A 26052-nucleotide genomic window follows, 5' to 3' on the forward strand; every position below is an offset into this window, starting at 1 on the left:
GCGTGTCAATGAAAATGTGAATGGTGCAAACGCGGCCATGTATTTGCTTTACTGGCATGGACAATGTTCCCAAGCTCTTTTGTCCCATAGAACATTGCCTATTGTTTGCTTTTAGGTGACAGTATCTTGGAAACATTTAATTAAGTTACAACTGTCAGACTCGGAATCAGGATTTTTCCATGTCAGTCGAATATAGAATTTGACCTGCTAATGTCACTGGGCACTGTCATTTCCAAAAAAAATACTTTTGACATGTTCTAGAGACATGCGAGAAGTTTTGATGCAGACCCTGACCATTTGCTAGAACAAGCCAGGAGAAGTGCACATTAGGCACTTCCTCCCCCAGCTCTGTGACTAAGGCAGACAATGAATGTAAGCCTCGGTTGCAAGCACAGAAAGCAAGGAGAGAAGTAGCGATTGGTAGGAATCTGAACACACTGATTCCAACCAATCTAAACTCTTGACATGTTTTTCAACAGGTTAAAAGTTTTTAAAGTTCACCTGAAATCACAGGGGATATAAATAAGCCCTTGGTTAGATAGGACTGATCAATAAGATTCCAGGAATACCATTTTTTTATCTTTATGGTTCTTTCCAGTGCCCACATATAAAGCCTTTTGTTAATATGTGAATGAGACACAAGTGCCCAGGGGGCGTTTCCCAAAGCTGTGAAAGCCCAGGGTAGCCAGGCTATCTCCTCTTAGGATCCTATTACATGGAGCGATTTTGAATGATTAACGACTAACAATAAACGATCGCAAACGAGATTGTTCACCACATTACACAGAATGATGGTCGTTAGATACGATCAATACTGTGATCGTTTATTCCTTCTGATTTCAGCAACACTATGGGCAATGTGCAATTACACTGAATGGTTAGAAAAAATGCGGAACTGAAGCGAATGAATGTAGAATTACAGCGAACGATTAACGATAAGATTTTAGGTTCAGATCTAAATCAACGATCAACGACATACAATTTTCCGATCGTTGCCTGCTATTACACAGAATGATTATCATTTAAATTTGAACGATATAACAATTTTTCGCCCCATAATCGCCCCGTGTAATATCGCCCTTACCTGAATGCATATGCCTACCCCCCTTTGAATGACTGCAGAGTCAGTGAATAAGAAGCAATAGCCCTACTAACTCTGGGCTCTTGCCATGCTAGGGAACACCCCTAGGCACTTAACAAACAAAAAAGCTTATATCTCAACAATAGAAAGGAGTATGGAGAGGAAAATAAAATTTGCCCTGATGAGAAGTCCTATCTAGTAATAGACTTGTATATACCTTTGTTTTAAAGGCAACAAAAGTCTGCAGTCAAAGGGTTTCTTTGTGCTCTGGATAGCTATAAAAAAAAAATTATATATATTACAGAGCCATAGCAAAACCAGTCTAACTACACCCCCTTTCCCCAAACTATTGAAACTAACCCTGGCTACCAGGGAAACACTTGATCTGAGCTGTTCGCCAGAAGGACAGTTCATTGTTGGTACCTGCAGCTACATATCAGCTTGTCCCATGGTCATAGTGTGTGTATGCTGAGAGAGTAGGGATCGGTCACTGACTAGGTGCTCCGTACTTCTAGTATATTGATGGTAAATATTGCATATTTGTTCATGTGTAATTTTACTATCTTTTAGAAATGCTCTGAAATCTTAAATAAATCTACAGCAGCACTTCTATTATCTGTTGATCCTTTTCATACAGGGACAGGCACTTCAGTCATGTTGAATATTTGGTTTGGTTGACCACTTCAGGACACTTTCAGTGGAGCCTTTAAATCCATTTGACCTGGGTTTGAACTAAATGTAAGAGAAAAATGAAAGGTCATGCAATGAATGGTTTTGGATTTGGAATGTCACGCTGTAATTGTGGACTATATTACTTTTCATAATAACTTAAATAATGAAGCCACACAACCTTGTGATCACACTAATAAGGAGTATCAACACTTGTATAATTTGTCACTATACGTTTAAGAATCTTCTATGCTGGATTAATGTGTGAGTGTATTACTAATAATGAACAATGGTGACTCAGTATAGCATATTACATTACCAATATAACCTCAAAAAGTATTTTACAATAAATGTGTAGAAAGTGTTACAAAAATATTTTACCTAAATCAAAAACTACCAAACCCATTCCTGTTACATCCAAAGTGTAGAACAGAAATAGAACCCAGGTAGAGCCATAGAGTCAGAACACTAAAATAGTAGAAGTAGAAAGATGGGTTGGGGGCTGTAGTGCTGTGTATCTTGTTAAAAGGGGGAATTATGTAAGTGAAAGAGTTTAAATATAAGCTAAAAAAAAAAAGTAATGTTAATTCTGGATTGTACACTCAACCTATGTTTTCATGTTTTCTTTCAACCCAGTTGGATAGAACAAACTCCCTCTTAGGTCTAGTTCACCAGCCATACCAATACCTCATTGAATCTGTGCGTCAAAGAGACACCCAAATAGACTCTCTTAAGGACCAGATTTCAAAGCTTGAAAAAGATGTGAGGTAAGCGAGTAAGGCTTATATAATTTATCTCTATAATTGGATGTCTCCCACAGGAGAGGATGGGGAGCATCGGCAGCTTCACACATAACCTATGAATCTCTGTGTTATGCATCCCTGTGTTTCTTTAAAGGGGTGCTCTGGAGAAAAAATATACAGATTAACTCGTGTAAGACTTCTATTTGTAAAAAAAAAAAAAACCTCAAGTGTTCCAGTACATATCATGTGCTGTATGTCCTGCAGGAAGTGTATTTTTTCCAGTCTGACACAGTGCTCTTTGTTGCCACTTCTGTCCATGACTGGAACTGCCCAGAGCAGGAAAGGTTTTCCATTGGGATTTGCTGTTGCTCTGGGCATTTTCCTGTCATGGACAAAGGTGGCAACAGAGAGCGTCAGAATAGAAAGAAAATACCACCACCTGCAGGTCATACAGCAGCTGGTACGTACTGGAAGGTTGGAGTTTTTTAAATACAAGTCTTTTACAAATCTGTATAACGTTCTGAACCAATTTATTTTAAAACTATATTTGTTCACCGGAGTACCCCCTTAAGGATAATACCTTACCCAAGTCAAGTAAAGTTCTGTTTTCAGTCTTATGATCCAGGAGGCTCTGCATAAATGACTACCAGTAGAGACCTGCAACCTGGAACATTTTTCATCCAAAACCTATCTTTGTATACAGAGATACACAAATATATGGTAAAAATTGTCTTACTAAAACATTGTAAGCCTCACATTTATGATCAGAGATTATTCTTAACAACAAACATTGAATTGTTGGCGCATTTCCCAGAAACATAATACTGCCAAGAAATACCTACATATTCTAATTCTAAATAGAGACGGTAAAAGATACTTAAGAAAATCTGGAAGGTATGTGTATTTTCTTAGTCTGTGTTGAACTACATGCATATAAAAAGTTACTCTTGAGTAGTATGCACTACTAAAGTGCATTTCTAGGGCTTGGTTAACATCACATTGGTTATGTATATTTTTTGTTAACCCCTTTATGACCAAAGCCTTTGGGCCTTCATGACCAGAACAAAATTTTACCATTTGGAATGCTACATTGTAAATATATAGGGAGGGGTTTGTTAGTCTACCCCAAATTTGTACAAAAGGCCCTATAAATATATGGCCCCTTAACTATAAATGCCTTTGTACATGGGTGATGATCATACAAGCAAGTACAGAATATCCAGGTAGGGCCAGGGTAGAACAAACTAAAATTGGCAGCACGTGTGTCTTGCAGGATGTCCACCTTTTGGAGGAGGGGACTTTTATTTTATTTTTTATAATTTATTTATTTATTTACATACTTTTTTTTTTACTGCAATTCCAGTTGTTGGCTGATCAATTCAATGTTTGTTGGCTGATTACTTGGTGTTTTACACAGATCAGTAATCCATCCATTGGGTCGGTTTATATATTGTAAGCCGTCGCAGGCAGGGTCCTCTTCCCCCATGTACCGGTCTGTCTTTTGCCTTCATGTAATGTGTTTTGATCTTGTATTGTTCCTGTTTGTTACCCCTATAGCGCTCTGGAATTAAGGGCGCTTTATGAATAAATAATAATTATTATTATTGCCCCATGTGAAAAGCCCTTTCAGTAGGAGGACTTTGTGATGTGCCGGAAGTGGGCCATAATGACCTATAGGTATGTGCTTGGTGTTTTAGATTTTGAAAGGGACCTTTCATGCAGAGTACGTCAAATTTATTACATTGCTACACTAAATTTGTGTAGCTGTACAGAAATAATACACTTGCATATATTCGGGACACTTTAAACTTTCATACTAAATTTATTTTCCAAACTTGTCTAAATCTTCCCTATCAATACAATAGTGCAGAGATTTAAATAGTTTCGGCACTCATGACATGATAAATGATGATGCCGGGACTTCCAACGTCTGGTCCGTGCACAGAATGTGCGAATGTAGCCTAGGTAAGGACATTTTTATAGAATAAAAAATATTTAAATTCTTAGAGGAACGGGCCAATTTCAATTTTTGCGTTTTCGTTTTTTTCCTTGTGCTTAAAAGGCTTGCACTTGCATTTTTTTCACCTAGAAACCCACATGAGCCCTTATTTTTTGCGCCACTAATTGTACTTTGAATATCCGCTTTCACACAGCTCCCGCTCTGTAATCCAGAGAGGTCAGTGCTGACTAAGAGGAGATAGTAGATGTAAATTAACTCTTTGTTGTTCTGTTTTGGTGCCTCATCTCATCTCATTGAGAATAATGAAGACGGGGGAGAGCTTCAAACTGCTTTTTCATGATAAAAATGCATTTTTTGGCTAATAAACCCAATTACTAAAAAAAATTTTAAACAAAAAAATATTTAAACAACAGTGACACTTTAAACATCGTAGCCCAAAAACTATTGTTGACCATTGTTTTATTTTTTCGGTCCACTACATTTAGATATTCATGGCAGTAACTAATAGGAAGTATCTAAAAGCTGCTCCAAAAGATTTGTCAAACTGATTTGGAACTGAATTTCCTGAATATTTTTTTTTTCCTTCTAGCAACAAATAGAACAATCAGTCTTGGTGTTTCTGGCTAAAAATGTCCCCATAATGCTCCATTAGGATTTTTTTTCTCCTAATAAACGTGTGTTTGTCTGTACCATGTCTCCACTTTGATATCTTAGGAGGCCTATTTGTAGTAGGACTTGCTGTGTAATCCAGCAGAATATGTTAACATACATTGACTCTAACAGTCCTGTGTACAGTGTGATAAATTGATTATTCATTGCTGTGTAGACAATCTCTCCACAGGATCTGTTCTGTGAAAAGAAAGGAAAATATTTATCGCCTTCCTTGCGGGACACTTTGTGCAGACATGATTTATTTACTGTATATATGCCTAGTTACAGATTACTTGTGATGGACGTGCTATTTTCTTTCAAAATATTTTTTATTCAGATTTTTTTTTTCTGGAGGTATGAGAAGCACAATACCCCTCTTCAATAGAACACTTTTGTCAGTATGCGAAGGATTACAGTGACATGTTATCATAGCTCCAATAAAGAAACAATATAAATGGCATGCTTCCCTAACACGTACAGTTGTAAAGATAAAATGTTGGCATAACAAATGACTGTACAACTATAGAAGTCTTGAGAAAACAGCGCTTCTTACCCTTATAAGCCCTGGTGTTTGTTTTTTTTTCTGTGGGTTTTTAATGTAACAATGAATAGCTGCCTGTACATTTAGTTGTATTGTTCTGAAATACAATACATACATTAGTTATACCATTGACACACTTTCAACAGATGTTTGCTTTGTTGTATTTTCACGGGGTCGACTAACTATAAAAGGGGTTTATTTTTACTTTTCTTTCTATATAATGTGTTTTCTCATTCTAATCTAATATGAATCCCAACACCTGACTTGTATTGTTTTCTCATTCGAATTTAAGAAATGTAGTGATTTCAGATAACTTAAAGGGACCTACGTTATTATTGGGACAGCCATTTTGCCTGGGTTGTTAATAAACAAGTGACCTTTGAAAAGGTCATTCAACAAGGGGGGGTAGATTGAGCTGTGAGCTTCATCTATTGTCTCCTACTGGTGTCACCCTTAACTGTAATTCTGTAGAGATCATTTTACAGCCGCCTCCTCCTTAGAACAAGAAGTCTTACTTTTTATATATAAATCATCTTTATTTATTTTTTAATATATACCGTGTATTAATTTCCTTTCCACAACCGTCTTTTTAAATTTACACATTTCAATCTCCAAATAATTTCTAAGGTACTTTAGCCACAGCAGTCACCTGACTTTACCCCACTGGACTGCTCCCGCTTGACTCTCCGCCTGTGCCATAGACTTCATTCTATGCTGGGGCAGATTCCGGCGTCCTTCCAAAGAATTGACGTGCTGAAACGTTTACATACCCTGGCAGACTTTTTGTTTTTTTGCCTTTTTCAGAGAATATGAATGATAACACAAAGGGGAAGATTTATGAAAGGGTGTAAATATACACCTGGTGTAAACTGCCCACAGCAACCAATCACTGCTCAGCTTTCAGCTCTGGTAAAATATAAACTGCTGGGGGCAGTTTACACCAGGTGTATATTTACACCCTTTCATAAATCTTCCTCAAAAACTTTTTTTCCCACTCAGGGTTAGTGGTTGGGTGTGTTTTCTCTTTTTAAGTCACAAGGACAACCAAAAACATCCAAATGACCCTGATCAAAAGTTTACATACCCCAGCTCTTACCACAACTGCCAGGAAAATTGTTCGGAATGCAAAGAAAAACCCACAAATAACATCAACATAAGTACAGGAGTCTCTGAAAACTAGCGGTGTGACTGTTTTAAGAACACAATAAGGAGACACTTGAAAAAAAATGGGCTGCATGGTCAAGTTACCAGAAGAAAGCCATTGCTGTGCAAATGCCTCAAAGTATCTCACCTACAATATGCCAAACAGTACAGAGACAAGCCTCAAACCATAAACGTTACATTTGGAGAGGTGTCAACAAGACTTATGATGAAAGGAATACCATTCCTACTGTAAAGCACGAAGGTGGATCGCTGATGTTCTTGACAACGATACAAAACACAAGGCCGAGTCGACCTGTCATTGGCTACAGCAGAACAAAGTGAAAGTTCTGGAGTGGCCATCTCTGTCTCCTGTCCTCTATATCATTGAGCCACTCTGAGGAGATCTCAAGCGCATAGTTCATGCAAGACAGCCTCATCCACAACTACCACTACTAAAGTCTTCAAGCTGTCATTAATGTTAGAGGGGGCAATAGACAGTATCAGGAACTGGGGAATGTAAACTTTTGATCAGGGTCATTTTGATGTTTTTGGTTGTCATTATGATATAGAGAAAACTCAGTAGTTTGACAATAAATGGCTTCATTCAACCACTAACCTAAAGTGGGGAAAAAGTTTTTGTGTTATCATTCATATGCTTTTGAGCACAACCGTATTAATTTATATTTTTCACCTGGCCTGCTTTTTGAGATTACAGTTTTTTGGCATCTTTGTAATTTTTATTGCTTTTATACTTTTATTAGTGACATTAGCAGCACTTTCTGTATGCACTTTTTATTTATTCTGTATTGAGGCTTTATTATTATGATACACTGGTATGACTATTATGATACACTGGTATGACTAGATAGGTGAGGTATTATTGAACAGGTGTGATCCACATTATATTTGACTTATCTTTTGACCATAATATTTATGTACATGTGGACTCCCTGGATGCAGGATACCGTTTTTTTTTTCTCCTTGTAGTTTAAAACCTGAATAGTTTTTTAATTGCTTTTAACATTTAGTGGTCGCTTTTGGTCATTTGTGTAATAAAATATATTGTTTTGTGGTGAGTGCACCATTTCTGTGTGTCTGCTTTTCTTTCTTTTTATGTGGCAATTGTTATTACATAGCACCCCCATGGCACCCCTTATGAACCTTAGGTAGAGCTCCCTTTTTTTTTTTTTTGTTTATCTTGGAATAAGCAGTGGTGCCAAACATTCAGCAGTATTGAGCATTAAAGTTAGGTGTGCTTGATAGCCACTGGATAACACTTTTAGAACATGTTACAAGTGGTTCCTGATTCTCATTGAGTAAAGTATGCTTTGACCATATACATATTTACCAATGTAGTCACCGTAATGAGAATTATGTTACAGTGGTGGTGATCAGGCAAGTGGTTAGTGTAGTGGCTCCATGTGAGCGCTCTGTGAAACAGGCTGTGAGGTGAGCAGTTTGGCCGCTCTGCTATATAGCAACCTAGTAGGCTTTACGAATGTGGTTGAGTGCTTTGTATACTTGCCTCGTAAATGTATTAGATACTTTGTTTACTCCCATAGGAATGGTGAAGGATATTGTAGAAATTATGTTTTAATTTGTGGCCACTTATTGACAAACATTTAAATGTCGGACAAAAGTCACATCCGAACCAGCCGTGCACCTACGTTGTCCACTTCAGTTTTTCAGTAAAACAGGAACAAGAAAATAGAACAAGATTTTATCTCCATAATACATAATAACATAAAACAAATCAACTAAAGAGAAGACTGGTATACATGCACTAATAGAGAAGTAGAAGGAGCTGTAACAGTCCTTGTGAAGAGGAACAAACAACATACATGAAGGCAGGAATAATGTGCCTCAGCACTGCACAGAATGGGTGACATACAACCCATGAAAAAACAAATTGTGCAATTTCTACTGATCTCAGTCAAAGAATGAAAAAACCCACAGACTCGATTAGGATTCTTAAAGCTCCTAAAAGAACAGCAGTAAAATATTGATCTGCTTATACATTCATTGTCTATGGGACTGCTGAAGATAGCCAAGTGCTCTACTCTATTTTCTGCAGTCCCTTAGAGAATACATAGAGTGGCAGTGTGCATGCTTAACTACTTTATTATTCCAACAGGAGCTTTGTGAGTGCAATTGAAATTGCAGTAGCCATTCTATTGGTCAAGCTCCCCTCATGATGACACCCATATCCTCTATACCAGTGCTTCTCAAACTGTGAGGCGGGCCTCACCAGTGAGGCGCCCTCTAGTTGTTGGTGAGGCCCTGCTGGGGAGGCAGTTTTCACAAAAGTAACTATGATCTGCACAGTCCTTTTGCTGTTTGCAAAAACTCCATTTTAGCAACATTATTAATTTATTTTGTACTTGCTTTATTAGTATATAGAGCTTGGGAGACTGATGAAAGCTAGCCCTAGTATTATTTTCAACTTTTAAATGGACTTTCACCACAGATAGTGAGGCCCAGGCACCCTCTTGGTCAATCTGGTGAGGCCCAGGCATTGCCTTGGTCTGTTGGGTGAGGCTCCACTAGAAAAAGTTTGAGAAGCACTGCTCTATACTGTGCAAGAGTTAAAGGGGTTTACCAGTGAAAATATTTTTCTTTCACATCAACCGGTTTCAGAAAGTTATATAGATTTGTAATTTACTTCTATTTAAAAATCTCAAGTCTTCCCTTACTTTCATACTTTTAAATTCATGTGCTGTATGCCCTGCAGGAAATGTTGTTTTCTTTTCAGTCTGACAGTGCTCTCTGCTGACATCTCTGGCTAATACAGGAACTGCCCTGAGAAGGAGAGGTTTTCTATGAAGATTTGCTGCTGCTCTGGACAGTCCCTACTGGGACAGAGATGTCAGCAGGCAGAGAGCACTGTCTAAGAAAGAAAACAACACTCCCTGCAGGACATACAGCAGCTCAGATTTTATAATAGAAGTAAATCACAAATCTTCATAACTTTCTGAAACCAACTGATTTGAAAGAAAAAGATTTTCACTGGACAATCCCTTTAATAGTGGCACAACCCATTTCCCTGTTCCTGACTGGAATATAGAAATGATTAGGGGCATCAGAAATAGCCGTCTGCAACTTTATGTTTGCGTTTGCCAGTGGGATGATATTTCCAGCGGCTAATGCAGCTAATATTGATCTCTATTACATAGACTTGTATACTTAATTATTAGCCACCTAGTAAAACGCACTAAAAATTCAGAGCTGTTGGTTCATTATGAACAAAGCTTTTTTAGTACTTCCCACCTGAAATGTGTTAATTCCTAACTTTTGACACAATGAGCAAGTGTAGTGTATGCTTATGTGTCATAAAGAAACAAAAGAGGAAAGCTTAACACACACTGTACCTGGTCCCACGTGATTTTTACTGAAGCTTTCAGGTTGCTTGTTTAGTGAATCATGCCCAAGTACACTTAATAGGAGAAGACAGTTTCTGCTATTGTGAAAGTCTTGTATTCAATGAAATCTAATTCATTGACTAATTGTCTACACATACCGGAAGGACTTGAAATGCGTCATGACTCGTCAGTTATTCCATGCATTGAATATAGGCATAAAACTAAAGTTTAAAGCAGTTTTTCAAGTACAGTGCAAATGGATTTACATCCCTGTTATGTGTTAATGTGTGTGTTTACTAATAAATAGATGTTGGCAAGCAAATTAACATATTTATTGCTGTTCCTTTGTGTTTTCTGAAGTCCACTACAAAATTTTAATTAACACTTCTGAAGGCAACTTTAGCGAGAAACCATCTCATAGAAATCATGAAAAATGAGGAAATATTTTACTACTTTTACTTCACCAGTTTCATTGGATCCCAGTACAGCTGAGCGGTAACCAATAGGACTGCAGATGAACTGTAGGGTGAGGCCAGTAATGGCATTATTGCTGCAGATTTTAAGTGATTTCACCCTACAAATGGGCAACAACTCATAGTCCAGTACGAGTGGATGGGATTTTTTAAACCCAATCCACATGTGGCAGAAAAACTTTGCATGGATTTCTGTGTATAATGCAGTTCTGACACTTTAATTGCTTCATCTTTGGGATAAATGAAAAGCAAAGCACAGGCTGTAATGTGTTTTATATATATATATATATATATATATATATATATATATATATATATATACGTTAAATGGGGCTTGGCAGAAAACAACGAAAATCCATATACTATGTTAGGACATGTGTGCGTCACATGGGGGGGGGGTCCCCCTGCTTGCAATTTTCCTCTGTTAGTTACAATGTAGAGTTGCTAAGTGATAGTGTCTGATGCACTTGCCCGTGCATTACCTGGTCACCTAATCATTTATTGGCATGGTGGACTCCAGCATGCTACAATGTTTGAATAGACACAACTCCTGCTTTACCAGCCGGACTGGTATAGCGAATAGCGAATAGTGAATAGCTAATTGCTGAAGTGGCTTCCTTTTAAGAGGTTGTCTTGTGTTAATGCATGTCTGAAAATGGCCCAGACTGTAAACTCCTGGGTAGGGTCAGTTTTCCCTTCTATTACATGTCATTGAATATAATTATCTGTTGCTTAAGGTGTTTATGCATTATAAATTAAAAGTGATAATTATAGTATTCTTTTATTCTTAGAAGAGCTGGTTACATAAGTTTCTATCCACATTTGCATCAGAAACATCATGTTCAGCTGAACTGTACCATATCTAAGAACTTTAGGGCTAAACTACATACTGTTTGATACACAAGCTGTATAGATTAAAGAAGCTACACGCACGCGCACACACACATACACACACACACACATTTATACACATACATTTATGTTGCAGTGAAATGATAGAATCCAGAGATTTAATCAAATCCCTAGAAATGATGAAATGAACATGCCATTCCATCATTTCCCTAGGGATTTGATCAAATCTGACCCCTTTCAGGGAAATGATGGAATAAACAATTGAGGAGTTGCCCGGCTCTATTTGGTGGAGGAGGCGGATGGGGGAGCAGAGCGGCACACCTCCAGGAATATGGCAGCGGGGGTGGTGACAAACGGGGAGCACAGCGGCACACTTCCCCGTCAGGCATATGGCAACAGGCGGAGGGGGATCAGAGCGGCACACCTCCCTGGCAGGCATATGGCGGCAGGTTGAGGGGGAGCAGAGCGGCACACCTCCCCAACAGGCATATGACGGCAGGCGGTCAGGGGAGCAGAGCGGCACACCTCCCTGGCAAGCATATGGGGGCAGGCGGACTGGGGAGCAGAGCGGCACGCCTCCCGGTAGGCATATGGCGGTGGGGCGGATGGGACCGGAGGCGGTTGGAGAGCAGAGCAACACACCTCCCAGCAGGCATATGGTGTTGGCCGCACAGGAAGCAGGAGGCATGTCGCAGGGCGGGGCGGACGGGGAGCAGAGCGGACAGGCTGGGGGAGCAAGGAGGCGTGTAGCTGGGGAAATGAGCGGAACGGGGAGCAGAGAGGAGGCGGACGAGGAGCAGAGCGGCGATGCGGTAAACGAATTCTATGTCGCAGGGGGAAATAATAGAGTTCGTTTCATCATTTCCCTGAAAAAGGGTCAGTAATTTGATTAATTCCCTAGGGAAATGATGGAACGGCGCCGTCATTTCATCATTTCCAGGGATTTGATCATATCCCTGATTCTATCATTTCACTGCAGCAACTGCTCTTCAGTATTTTGCAGTGTTACTTTAAAACCACTGAAAGTAGTTGAATATACATAAAGAAGTGTAGAATGTGTATTTCTTGTTTTTTTGGGGGAGGTTGGTGATTGTTCTAAATCAGGGTGTTTCCTTTGCTTGAGCCAAATGAGATTGCAGCTTTCTCATAAGGATTACAGAGGCACAGCTCACGCCAGCTATGAAATGTAACCAAGTTCATAGTTTAGTCATACTTGAAGTCTTTGTATAAAATGTTCATGAACAAAGATGGAGCAGGTTCCTTACGTTTCTGAGTGAGAGAGTGCTGACAGCATGTCGTAGCATTATACCTGCTTTCAAGACCTATGTCGATGAACAGATCACTGTGGCTATGTTATCTGTCTTCCACAAAAAAAACACAAAAAAAGAGTAGATACATAGGCTCAAATTTATCGAGCTGCCTGAAACCCACACTGTCAGTTTTTTAAAATAATCAGAGCTCAGGATAAATCTGGCCAATCACTTATGAGTTGCCAGAAATAAAGCATATTGCACCAAATGTAGCGGAATTGTGCACTAGCCATGTTCCGAGATGTGGAGGGGGTAAGTCTAATGCTGCGTTTACACGGAACGATTAGTGTTCGAATTTTCACAATAACTATCTCATTTGAGCGATAATTGTTCCGTGTAAACACCGCAAATGATCAAGCGACGAGCAAGAAATCGTTCATTTTGATCTTTCAACATGTTCTCAAAACGTCGTTCGCTAAAAATTTGCAGATCGCTTCGTATAAACAGTCTTTCAAAGATTCACCCTATGTAAAAGATGGGCTTGAACGATCTTAAAAACTATCGCAATAACGATTTTTCTTACGAATTTTCTAACGATTTATTCATCTAAACGCTGATCGTTATAAAAACCAAATTGTTGCTTCAAAATCGTTAAACGATTGGGCGAATTATCGCTTTGTGTAACACAGCATAAGTCATAATCATTGTGAAGTCAGATAGCTGCACAGTGTCTCTGAGCACTAGGCTTTAGCCATCTTCTGCTCCCTATGCGGCCCCTTTAATGGTACGTTCACACAAAGCAGATAGGTGATAGATTTTATGCAGTGTTTCTGCTGTGTATGTGGCCTAATTTCTGGCCTTTTTCAGGGATGGCTCCTCTGTTTTTCATGGGCTATATCTGTAATGCAGCCTAGTTTGATGATTGTGAACAGGTTGTAGGTACATAACAATACACAGCCCATGAACAACAGTAATACAGCAACTCTAACACATATGAGACCTACATAGGGTATATGCTTACAATACTGTCTTTACTCTTCTTTTGCTTTATATGTTGTTGCATTGCCTTCTTATATTACTGCTATACATCATATTTACATTTGCTTTACATGACATTGTAAAAAAAAAAAAAAAACTACAGGTATGTGTCGGACATGTCCATGTATGTTTTTTTTTTTTTCCTTTTTAGGTTTGCACTTATTGTTCAGTCAGATAGAGAGTGCACTGGTAGTCCGTAGTTGCTTGTCTGTAGATTATGCTGTGACTCCAGGTGAAGTCCTAGTGTGTTCATGTGTCATACGTCAGAAGACTGAGCACCTGAGGAAATATGGAACACAACAAATACTTGTTACCATGACACTCAAACAAGCTGTTATTTTTACCTGACATGGTGAAAAATGGTTTTCCCAGAAACAGAAACTTCAGCTTGCTTATTTTAGTCATTGTAAAGCTTAGTGTTTGCCACTTTTATATAAGCCGTTATGGCAGCACTTTCCTCCACTTGGCTAGAGGTCCTGGGACTGCACTGGAGCAGTTATATGTTAACATAGGCTTGGGTGTCTTCATTAAAGGTTAACCCCTTCATGACCAAAGGTCATTGATGCACGGATGTTCAACCATACTGAAGCAATATTCCTCCCCATCTTCTTAGAGCCATAATGCTTTCCCTTTTTTCACTTATGCGGCTGGTTGGGCGTTGGAGGAGTGGACGTTCCTTTCTTCTTTTACACCACTCATCGTGTGGGAACCGTATTGTTATATTTTAATAGATTAAGACAATTCTGCATACTACAATACCAAGTATGTTTGTTTAGTATGGGTTTCTTTTTACACATTAGAAAAATTGGAGGAGGGGTTTTGTAATATTTTTGAAAACTTATCCCCTAAGAGTCCCCTCCATACGGCACAGCTCTTTCTTTCTTTCTTTCTTTCTTATAGCGCCACCTAGTGGCCGGAGGTTATAGAGCAACACTGTACTGCACTGAGGCTCCTAACTATGGTGGCCACAATGCTCCATGCAGAAGTCTGGTGCGCCTTATAGTCCGGTGCGCCTTATATATGAACCTGGATGGCTTAGCAGGCTAAAATTGAAGGTGCGCCTTATAGTCCGAAAAATACGGTACTTCTAATTTTTCTTTTAGCCAATCACGGGACACCCTTTTTCTCTGCTATTCCATGTGGTGTATATTAAGGAGAGAGTAAAGTGTAAAAAATAAGTTTTTGGGGTGTTGGTAGAGTGGAAATAACTTTTTCTTCAGAAATGAGGGGTCTGCGATTGTGTACTAGGGATTCAGGAATGGAACTTCATTATGAGAGAATGTGTATGATAAAGTTCAGTTTGGGAAGGTCTTTGTTAGCAGTCGACTAAGGATGGTAAGAACCCGTCCATAAGAACAGGTTCAGGTGGGTGGGGTTGCCTAATACTGTGGTGTTTAATACAGCTACATGCAAATGGAGTATGTCAGAAAGTGAGGAGATGGTTAAAGGGGCTTTCTGGGAGCAGAATAGGGCTAAAGCCTTCTGCTCCCTAGTCACACATCCTCTCATTCCTATCCGACAAGGGAGGGCAGGGTTAAAGGCCCAATCATCGTGTGTGTGGGCTTAACCACAGTCACCCAATGTTTAATAGCCCCACAGTGACTGTAATGTTGCAGCTACACTGTGCAGCTTTTGGACGTCTTATGTGGGCCCCTTCACATCTCAGAAGTGAGGGAGGCTTAAAAGATTTCTACATTGGGGAGCAGAATGCTTTGGTGGTCTTCTGCTTTCCAGACAAACCCTTTAAGGGGTGAGAGAATCCCTACGCAGCAACCATATGTCAGGAGTATTGTTATGCGGACAGGCCAAACTGTTGGGGGTTTGTCAACATTCTCCAAACTCGAACACTCGGCATTTGACTCCCGGCGGCTGGAGAAGTTCAGCAAGTCTGCCTAGCACTAGTCAGGAGTATGAGAGGTGTCATTCCTTATTATTATAGAAGTATCCAATAGTTCCAATCACACTTAATAAACTTTACCATAAGGTATTAACTGTATCTTTTATCAATAAGCAGAATACAGGTGCTCAGGTCAGTAGAAGCTTTTGTTTTTTCTAGACTGTGTAATATTCTGTGTTGTATAAATCAATGATTGTTAAACACATGATTATTTAATATTAATTAGAAATGAAAAGCTAAAATATAAGCTAATACGGCAGTAGAAATGATGTTTCCACAATAATACAATATTTGCATTACTAGAAATGCAAGATCTGAAATATTGAAATAGTGTCTTCTGTTTTTCAGTAAATTAAACAAAGAAAAGTCTTCGCTACTTCGTGTCAAGAACCAAATGGCAGCAGATTTGGAAAAGCTTCTAAGTCATCGAGAGGTAGTTTTTTATTTTTTCCACATTTTTTTTCTTTTGCTTATGTTGTTCATTTGCCTTTCACTCCTGTCATTCTAATAGAGATCATAAGCAGATACAAATTTCCAACAATCAACATTCATTGTGTATCCAGCTCAACTTAGATACGCATCGGTTGTTTAATCTTTAAAAAAAACATCTAAAAATAATTGAATTTATTAGTTATGGCTTCCTCTCATTTTTTAACTCTCTTAGTGGCCGAAATTGAGATCATTAGTTTATTGTTTAATGAAGATTCTTTCTACGAACATAGTCACTGTAAATCGATTTTACTGGAATGAATTTCATGTGGTCTCAAACGACAACTAAACTGAAACTAAAAATGAAGTGGAGGAGCTTTCAGTAACATTGTGAATTATTCCCATTACTGTTGAACTGGACATAAAGGTTAGATAACGCTGTTATAGTATAAGTACAGCATAAGGGCCCATTCACACTGAGTAAAACAGGTGGAAATCCACCTGCCTCAGTGTCACACAGTGTCTTTATGGGATGGCTTGCGTCTCCGCTCAAAGCATTGACATGTCAATTTTTTCACCAGAGTGGCGGGAGTGGAGTGGCGGGAGTGGAGGCGCGCGAGCCATCCCATAGAGACACTGAGGCAGGTGGGATTACGGCCTCAGTTCTGCCTGTTTTATGGGGCCCGAGCCCTTAAGTTACTTTTAAGATTTTAAAACAGAAACATTTTAAGTATAATTTTAAAATAATAAAATGTTAATTTTGGTATTTAATGGAATTCAGTGCTACAGAAGATCAGATAGTGGTAATTATTTTATTGGATAAAGACTTATTATGTAAAGCAGGGGTGGGGAACCTTTTCCATGTCGAGGGCCGGTCGGGCATTAATAAAATCATTCGAGGGCCGCATACCGTGCGCGGCAGTTAGTAGCGGGGGTTTGCAGCACCCAGGGCAAGGCAAGGTATTGTTCGCCTAGTGCCCCTGCTATTGTAGTTAACCCCCAGCCATGTCCCTGGTAGCCTAGTTAACCCCCCCAGCCATGTCCCTGGTAGCCTAGTTAACCCCCATCAGGCATGTCCCTGGTAGCCTAGTTAACCCCCATCAGTCATGCCCCTGGTAGCCTAGTTAACCCCCATCAGTCATGTCCCTGGTGGACTAGTTAACCCCCATCAGTCATGTCCCTGGTAGCCTAGTTAACCCGCATCAGTCTTGTCCCTGGTGGACTAGTTAACCCCCATCAGGCATGTCCCTGGTAGCCTAGTTAACCCCCATCAGTCTTGTCCCTGGTAGCCTAGTTACCCCCCATCAGGCATGTCCCTGGTAGCCTAGTTAACCCCCATCAGGCATGTCCCTGGTGGCCTAATTAACCCACATCAGTCATGTCCCTGGTAGCCTAGTTAACCCCCCATCAGGCCTGTCCCTGGTAGCCTAGTTAACCCCCATTAGTCATGTCCCTGGTGGCCTAGCTAACCCCCATCAGGCCTGTCCCTGGTGGACCAGTTAACCCCCATCAGGCATGTCCCTGGTAGCCTAGTTAACCCACATCAGTCATGTCCCTGGTAGCCTAGTTAACCCTCATCAGGCATGTCCCTGGTGGCCTATTTAACCCCCATCAGGCATATCCCTGATAGCCTAGTTAACCCACATCAGTCATGTCCCTGGTAGCCTAGTTAATCCCTCAGTCATGTCCCTGGTAGCCTAGTTAACCCCCCATCAGGCATGTCCCTGGTAGCCTAGTTAACCCCCCATCAGGCCTGTCCCTGGTGGCCTAGTTAACCCCCATTAGTCATGTCCCTGGTGGACCAGTTAACCCCCAACAGTCATGTCCCTGGTGGACCAGTTAACCCCCAACAGTCTTGTCCCTGGTGGCCTAGTTATCCCCCCCCCCCCAACAGTCATGTCCCTGGTGGACCAGTTAACCCCCAACAGTCATATGCCTGGTGGACCAGTAAACACCCAACAGTCATGTCCCTGGTGGACCAGTTAACCCCCAACAGTCTTGTCCCTAGTAGCCTAGTTATCCCCCCCCCCATTACTCATGTCCCTGGTGGACTAGTTAACCCCCATCAGTCATGTCCCTGGTAGCCTAGTTATCCCCCCCCCCATCAGTCATGTCCCTGGTAGCCTAGTTGTCCCCCCCCATCAGTCATGTCCCTGGTAGCCTAGTTGTCCCCCCATCAGTCATGTCCCTGGTAGCCTAGTTATCCCCCCCCATCAGTCATGTCCCTGGTAGCCTAGTTATCCCCCCCATCAGTCATGTCCCTGGTAGCCTATTTAACCCCCAAATAAAAAAAAATAAACATCCCTCTCACCTTTCCTCCGTTCCCACGCTGTCCAGGTCCTCTTCTCTCCCAGGTCCTCTGTGCCGGTCTTCTCCTGCAGGCGGCGCGCGATGAAATGACGTCATTGCGCGCGGCCCGCAGGAGACTGAAGACACGCGCCGCTTTGGAGGAGGAAGGAGCCGACACAGACAGCACGGCAGCTGTCACAGAGGATGCTGTGTGCGCCGGCTCCTTCCTTCCTCCAGAGCAGCGCGTGTCACAGGGGAGCCGCGGGCCGCGGGCCGCATCGGGAGGTCTCAGGGGCCGGATGCGGCCCGCGGGCCGGAGGTTCCCCACCCCTGATGTAAAGCAATAGTTGTTGCTAGCAAAGCCTATTCCACAATGTATGTAACAGGGGCCATGAGTTTGTTGGGTAAATTATATGAAAAGTTTTTTTTAACCGGTATTCTCTGAAAGTCTGGAAAAAAATCTGCCTTTGGGGTCATTGAACTCAACAAAATGAATAAATTTGTCCAGTCCTTCATGTTGATGGTTCTCTAAACCTAGCTCCAACTGTTCAAGAATCCCCTAAGTATACCTATAAAACTCCATGTTCTATGCAGTAATGTTAGAAATATATACGGTATATGGATATTCTGGTAAAAAAATGCATTAGTTAAATGGATTTTGCTCAGTTTAAGGTACAAATTGCAAGCACGTAAAGTATTCTCGTTTAAATATATCTTGAATTAAAAGAAGCCACACAATGATTTTCGGGAACATAGTAAGAAGCTGTAGACTTTTCTTTGCATCTGGATTTAAAAGGGTTTTCAAAGCTAGAAAAGTGTCCTATATTGGTGCCTCTTGTGCCTGTATATAGGGAGTACTCATATTTACTTTCTGCACTTGCTGTCAAGTCTGTTCATCGGCACCAGAACCAGTAGACATCGCTTGCTCTTTTTGGGTTGGAGAAGGAAGTCTCCACTGAGAACACCTAGAACAGCTAATGATTGGCTGAGCAGAAACTGCACACTCCAACCTCTAACACAGCAAACGCCAATGAATGGAGGTAGCGGCGTAAGTGCAGAAGGTAAATATAAGTATTTCCCCCACCTCCCAACAGACACCAATATATAGAGATCTTTTAGCTTGAAAAAAAACCCTTTAAAGCGTAACCGTCATTTCAGGGCCATTTTTTTGAAAACATTAAATATCAACAGTACAAGCGATTTTAAGAAACTCTGTAATAGGTTTTATAAACCAAAAGAGTTTCCTTCTGGACTGAAAAAGCAGTCTCCCAGCCTCCCCCCTCACTGCAGAAGAAGCAGGATTTCTGTGTCCATTATGTGGCTATGGAGAGGAGAGGGGCTGTTAGGAGTGACTGAGCACGGAGCAGTCCTGCACAGCACAACACCCTGCAATCTTCTCTCAGTAAGTTCATAGATAAGCACTGACCTTTCCTACCCCAGAATCCTGCGGTTTAGGTGCCCAGAGAGTCTACAAACAGCTGACCTTCATGTCACCTCTTCCTGCTCCCTCATCTCCCTCAGCCCCTCCCCCCTTCATAGGCTTACAATGGAGAGAGCAGAACCCGTCTTCACTGGCTTTTCTGTAATGAAGACGTGTTTGCCTGATAATGCACAGATAAGAAGTCAGGGGGGGAGGCTGGGAGATTGCTTCTTGAGTACAGAAGGAGGCTTTTTTGGCTGATAAAACCTATTAAAGAGTTTCTTAAAATCGCTTATACTACTGATTTCTGCAATAAAAAAAAAAAAAAAAAACATGACAGTGACGCTTTAACCCTTTGAGGACCAGGCCCAAAATGACCCAGTGGACCGCGCAAATTTTAATCTTAGTGTTTCCGTTTTTCCCTCCTCCCCTTCTAAGAGCTCTAGCACTTTCCGTTTTTTATCTACAAGCCAGGTAAGTGCTTATTTGTTACAGGAATAGTTGTACTGTGTAATGGCGTCATTCATTTTACCATAACATGTATTATGGAATTCCAAATATATTATTTATGAAGATATAAATTGGTGAAATCGCAAAAAAGAATGCAATATGGTAACGTTTGGGGGGTTCCTGTGTCTACGTAATGCACTATATGGTAAAAGCGACATGATACAATTATTCTATAGGTCAGCCCGAACACAACCATATGCAGGTTACACAGATTCTCTAATGTTATATATTTTTTTTAAATGAAATCCTTTTTTTTGGCAATTAATTATAAATAAAATGGGACTATTGTGACGCTTATAACGGTTTTATTTTTTCACCTATGAGGCTGTATGTGGTGTCATTTTTTTCCGCCATGATCTCTAGTTTTTATTAATACCATATTTGTGAAGATCGGACGTTTTGATCACTTTTTATAAAAAAATTTTCTATAATGTAACATAAAATCGGTAATCCGCGCACTTTTTTCCCTCTTTCCGTGTACGACGTTTACCGTTCGCAATGACGCTTGTAATATTATAATAGATCGGACAATTACGCACGCTACGGTATATTATATGTTTATTTGTTTATTTATTTTTATATGTTTTATTTATATAATGGGAAAGGGGGGTGATTTCAACTTTTATTGGGGGAGGGGTTTTGGGGTAGTGTGTTAGTGTTTTTAACTTTTTTTTTTTTACACATTTGAAGTCCCTTTGGGGGACTTTTACATCCAGTACTTGGATTTTTACACTGATCATTGCTATGCCATAGGCATAGCATTGATCAGTGTTATCGGCGATCTGCTCATTGAGCCTGCCTGTGTAGGCTTAGTGCAGCAGATCGCCGATCGGACAGCACGGAGGCAGGTGAGAGACTTCCGGCAGTCCGTTTTACCGATCGGTAAGTGACAGGGGACTCCCCCTGTCACTTACACTTACACTTAAATTTAAGGACTTAATGACACGCGGCAGCGCAATCGCTGCAGCGTGTCATTACCGGTGAGGTCCCGGCTGCTCACTGCAGCCGGCCCCCACCTCCTATGAAGCGCGCTCCGCTCCGGAGCACGCTTCATAGCGGGAGAAACACCCAGGGCGTACAGTTACGCCCTAGGTCGTCTGGGGACAGACTTCCATGGCGTAACTATACGCCCTGGGTCGTCTAGGGGTTAAGGGTGAGAATGCCTAAACAGAGTGCGGTAACTGTACAAGCAGTAGTGAAATATTGAATCTAAGGGGGGGGGACACCTTATAGATAAAACAAGGATTAGGAATAGAGAATTATGTGTTTTGATTGAAGTTAACTTTTATACTGGTCCATCAAAGATTTGCCAAATATTTTGGCCCCTATTATTATTTTTAATTTTTTTTTTTTAAAGAGTGAAGCTTATTGAAATTTTATTGGCTGTGATTTCTTTGAAAAAACAAGGTTGTTACTAGGGCTGGGCGATATTGGCCTAAATTAATATCGCGGTTTATCGTAGATGTAGCCGCGGTAATGATAATTGAACGATAATTATGACACGCCCTGTTTGTAAGCTACACCCCTTTTGCAAGCCATGCCAATTTGGCCATGTCAAACTGACAATTCTGTTTCAATATTTTTAATGTGTTTCAATTACTGGGAAAACTGGGAAAATTACTAGAGTACCCCTTTAACAGTCGAACGCTTATTCAGCTGTCAGTTATCTCTCCTGACCTTCCTCCATCCTTTCCATATACAGGGCCGTATTAACAGGTGCTGCTGTCCTAGGCATTAACCTCAAGTCTCCTCAAATCTTGTGGAGCGTGGGGGACAAGGGTTTTGGCCACATGCATTTTTCTACATGTAGAAACATTGTCTGAATCGCATTTTTCCTGGTTTTTAACTGCTTAAACCAGGGATGGGGAACCTTCGGCCCTCCAGCTGTTGCAAAACTACAACTCCCATCATGCCTGTCCAGGCATGATGAGACTTGTAATTTTGCAACAGCTGGAGGGCCGAAGGTTCCCCGTACCTGGTTTAAACCGTAAACAATGAGTAGAGCAGTCTGCATATTGTCTGAAGGAATTTGTAGATTGGTAGATAATAGCACCAGACGTGAAGAATTCCACCATACACCCACCCACCCACAAAAAAAATTTAAACAAAAAAAAAAAAGTTGTTTTTCCCCCTCTGCTCCCTGGTGCTGCCCCCCCTGCAAGGTGCTGCCCTAGGCACCGGACCACGGATGCCTAGTGGTAAATTCGGCCCTGCCAATATACAGGAACGTTTAGAGCTGCCGAGTGCTTCAGTGTTCTCTATGGGTAGGTGTAAGCCGCAGCCATAAAGCTCTGACTACGGCTTTTCTCTCCCAGACCAAAAAGGTCAGGCAGTGATTTTCCATCATGCCCTACCCCTATCTTCACCAACACCATTTGTCCGTGGATGGTCTGGAGAGCCCCATACAGTATTCTAAACCGCATAAACCTGCCACGAGCTCCAGGCAACTTGTGCAACTTGATTTGCTAGACGGCACGTCATCACATATTAGGCATGGCTGTCTGTAGAACGTAGCCAAAAGCTAATCTGGAAAGGGTCAAATAGGGCTTTAGAGGAAAGTAACAAAATAATCGGTTATCTATACTATGCACAAAGAATCGTACAGTGTGAAAGTGCAGTATTTACATATAGTGTACAGTATAGGAAATAAGAAAATCATGTGTAGGTAGAAATCAAATAAGCTCCATTGCAGTGTTAAATATGGAAAGTGCTCTTTGTCCAGACAGTATGAGTAGGGGAAAAGGAAATCGCTGCTGTCACAAGGGAAGAGAGTCCAGAACAGACTTGGCTTTGGTGAAATGGTGCAATGTGTGTGATGCAGTCAGTGTTCTAAAAGTGGAATGGAAATTATTTGTCTAAATAGACAGATGTCGGTGTCATCCGACTAGGGAAAGCCATTTTTATGAAATATTAGTCTTTTTGTTTATCTTCTACATATTTAACTACACATGTAACTTCTTTATATTCTCTAAAACTTGGAGTGGCTGGTGTTTTCAGTGTTTATTATATAACGCTTATAGATTAGTTATTACAGTATAGCTGCTCTATCTGTTCTAATACTGATCCCAGTGGTTTACATAGGAAGTGGAAATAAATGGTTTTTCTGGTTTTAATAAGCTAGGTGTGGCTCTCTGGTATTAATGCATTTAGCTTGTTAGCTCAGAATTAACATTCCTTTACAGTGTAAAGAGAAGATTCAGTCTACTCTCTACAAAAAGCTTCTCCATACAGTTAACGTCCACAGACAGCATCTCTGCTCACAGACGACATTTCCAGTTCACATATACAGCATTTATGTCTAGGTTACATGTTGGGTTTATTTAGGATCTGGTAACTAAACTTTAATAGACAACAAGCAAAAGAAGATAAAAAAAAGTACTAAGATACATTGTGCTCTCTCTTTCTCTGCAGGATTTCTTCACTTGCTGTCTGTTATCTGATGGAGACATATATGCTTGTCCAGATCATGCCGATATCGCCCTGTGTAATAGAGCCAGCGATCAGCTGATGAGTAAAGGCCCTATTACACCAAAAGATGACTGACAGATTTTTTTTAGCCAAAGCCAGGAATGGATTTGAAAAGAGGAGAATCCTCAGTCTTTCCTTTATGAATTGTTCTGTTTATAGTCTGCTCCTTGTTTTGGCTTAAAAAATCTGTCAGATAAATTGGTGAATTATCTGTGTGTGTAAATGCAGCCTAAGGGCCCTATTACACGGAGCGATTATCAGCCCTACTTGGCTGATTAGCGACCGTTCCAGACGATAATCACTTGCTGTAATAGGGCTTGTGGAAAGGTCACGATCAACAGTGTTGGCTGATTCTGATCTTTCAACATGCTGAAACAAAACAATCAGCACAGGGACTTTCTGCTGCGCATTGCTCCATGTAGTAGGAGTAAAGGCAGCAGACCGCCGCTCTCTCCTATTGGCCACGATCTAAAGATCCTCCAGGCAGAGTAATAGCTCAGACAGCGGGCAGGGAACAAGGAGGAAGCGAGCACTGATCTGATAGGTCATCATTCACTTCCTCCTCAACATCTGCATGTGTGATAGGACCTTAAAGGGGTTACCCAGCGAAAATCTTTTTCTTTCAAATCAACTGGTGTCAGAAAGTTATATAGATTTGTTATTTACTTCTATTAAAAAAATCTCAAGTCTTCCCGTACTTATCAGCTACTATATGTCATGCAGGAAGTGTTGCTTTATTTTCAGTCTGGCACAGTGCTCTCTGCTGACATATCTGGCCAAGACAGGAACTTTGACTCGGTTTTCAATGCATCCCCATAAAAAACCTCTCTTGCTCGGAGAGTTCCTGTCTCGGCCAGAGATGTCAGCAGAGAGCACTGTGTCAGACTGAAAATTAAAACATTTCCTGCATGACATACAGCAGCGAATAAGTATGAAAAGACTTGAGATTTTTCAATTGAAGTAAATTACAAATCTATATAACTTTCTGACACCAGTTGATTTAAAGGAAAAAGATTTTTGCTGGACAACCCCTTTAAGAAAATGCTTGCTTATTGGCTGATTGCTCTCTTTAAAAATGTTAATTAAGTTAAGTTAGTTAAGATAATCTACCATTAACCACACCTCTCCATGATCCGTGGCCGATGGTTGAGTAAAGGAAAGGGCTGCATTTAAGATGTATGGTCACCTTTTTACCTGTAGATTTATAAAGTTTTGAAAATCATTATAATTATTATATACTATAAAAGATTTCCTAAAGACTTTAAGTGTAAATGAAAACATTAGGACCTAAGGCTGCTAACAGGCATGCAGCAGAGGAGCTTCCACTGAAGTATTTACCTACTTCTGAATGCACTCCTTTTTTGACAGCATTTAGCATTACACATGAAAGCCTATAGTAGAGATAAGGCATTAGTAAGAAAAATTTATTTTGCGCCTTTAAGAAGAAAAAAAAATTCTGAAAACCCTTTTGAGTCAATTGTTTGGTTTAGTGGATTGAAGTGGCATGCTGCTCATTACTATGGGGGAGAGTTGCCCTCAATAGGTGGTCAGAGCTTGAAAACATCTCACCATATGAAGCCATATAGGCCAGGTTGGCAGTGGATCAGGGAGTTAAATGAAATTTTATAGACTTGCAGCTGTGTAAACGCTGAAGTCATTCTGCACAGGAGTGCTTCTTGATGTAAACACTGATAAGGATATAATGTATTAACAAAGCTTTGGGAATCCTCCGTGCTATTATTTCAGAATAAAAGAACATTTTAAGTACGCTAACAAACTTAGCAAGGTAATCTTGTAATGGCATATGGCATAGTCTACTGAATCAGGCTCTTCCTGATCCAAATCCAAGTTACATAGGAAATGTGAGTAAACAGGCCACATGAGGCTAGGAAATAAGGTAGTAAATACTTTATTGGTGAGCTTATTAAAGTCTGAACTCTGCTTCTCACACTTTATACTGGACACAGTGAACTCATTAAACTGGCTTTAAACTTTTTCCTCAACAGACCTCAATCTAGAAGACTAAAGTTATACTATAGTTCTTTTTAATGAGGTTTCACCTATACTCCAAAAACATACTGATCGGTTAAAGCTGTAATGGGTGAGGGTCTGAGTGTTCAGACCCTGAGCAAGCTCTACAACTAGCCAGAAGAAGCTCACAGTTTTGGGTGCCACTCTCTGACTTGCTGCCTTTTTTTGTCTCACTGCACGAGGCAAGTTGTATAGATTTATAATGTATAGATTTATAATGTATAGATTTTTTTCTTATTTTTGTTCAA

General features: G+C 40.5%; 1 protein-coding gene across 4 annotated transcripts in view; it reads left to right on the top strand.

Annotated features, from left to right (window-relative positions):
• The window catches only part of PIBF1 (progesterone immunomodulatory binding factor 1), a 123872-nt gene that overhangs the window by 89657 nt on the left and 8163 nt on the right, over window positions 1-26052 (top strand). For 3 of the 4 annotated variants that reach the window (XM_069970611.1, XM_069970612.1, XM_069970613.1), the window contains exons 15-16: window positions 2387-2517; window positions 16006-16090. In XM_069970611.1, coding sequence (XP_069826712.1) covers window positions 2387-2517; window positions 16006-16090 — 216 coding nt within the window. Of the gene's footprint in view, window positions 1-2386; window positions 2518-16005; window positions 16091-23716; window positions 23849-26052 lie in introns of those variants that run through there. The other variant, XM_069970614.1, reaches the window with a different exon arrangement.

The sequence above is a fragment of the Dendropsophus ebraccatus genome, chromosome 5 (genome assembly GCF_027789765.1).
Source record: "Dendropsophus ebraccatus isolate aDenEbr1 chromosome 5, aDenEbr1.pat, whole genome shotgun sequence".
In the NCBI taxonomy this organism is placed as follows: Eukaryota; Metazoa; Chordata; class Amphibia; order Anura; family Hylidae; genus Dendropsophus; species Dendropsophus ebraccatus.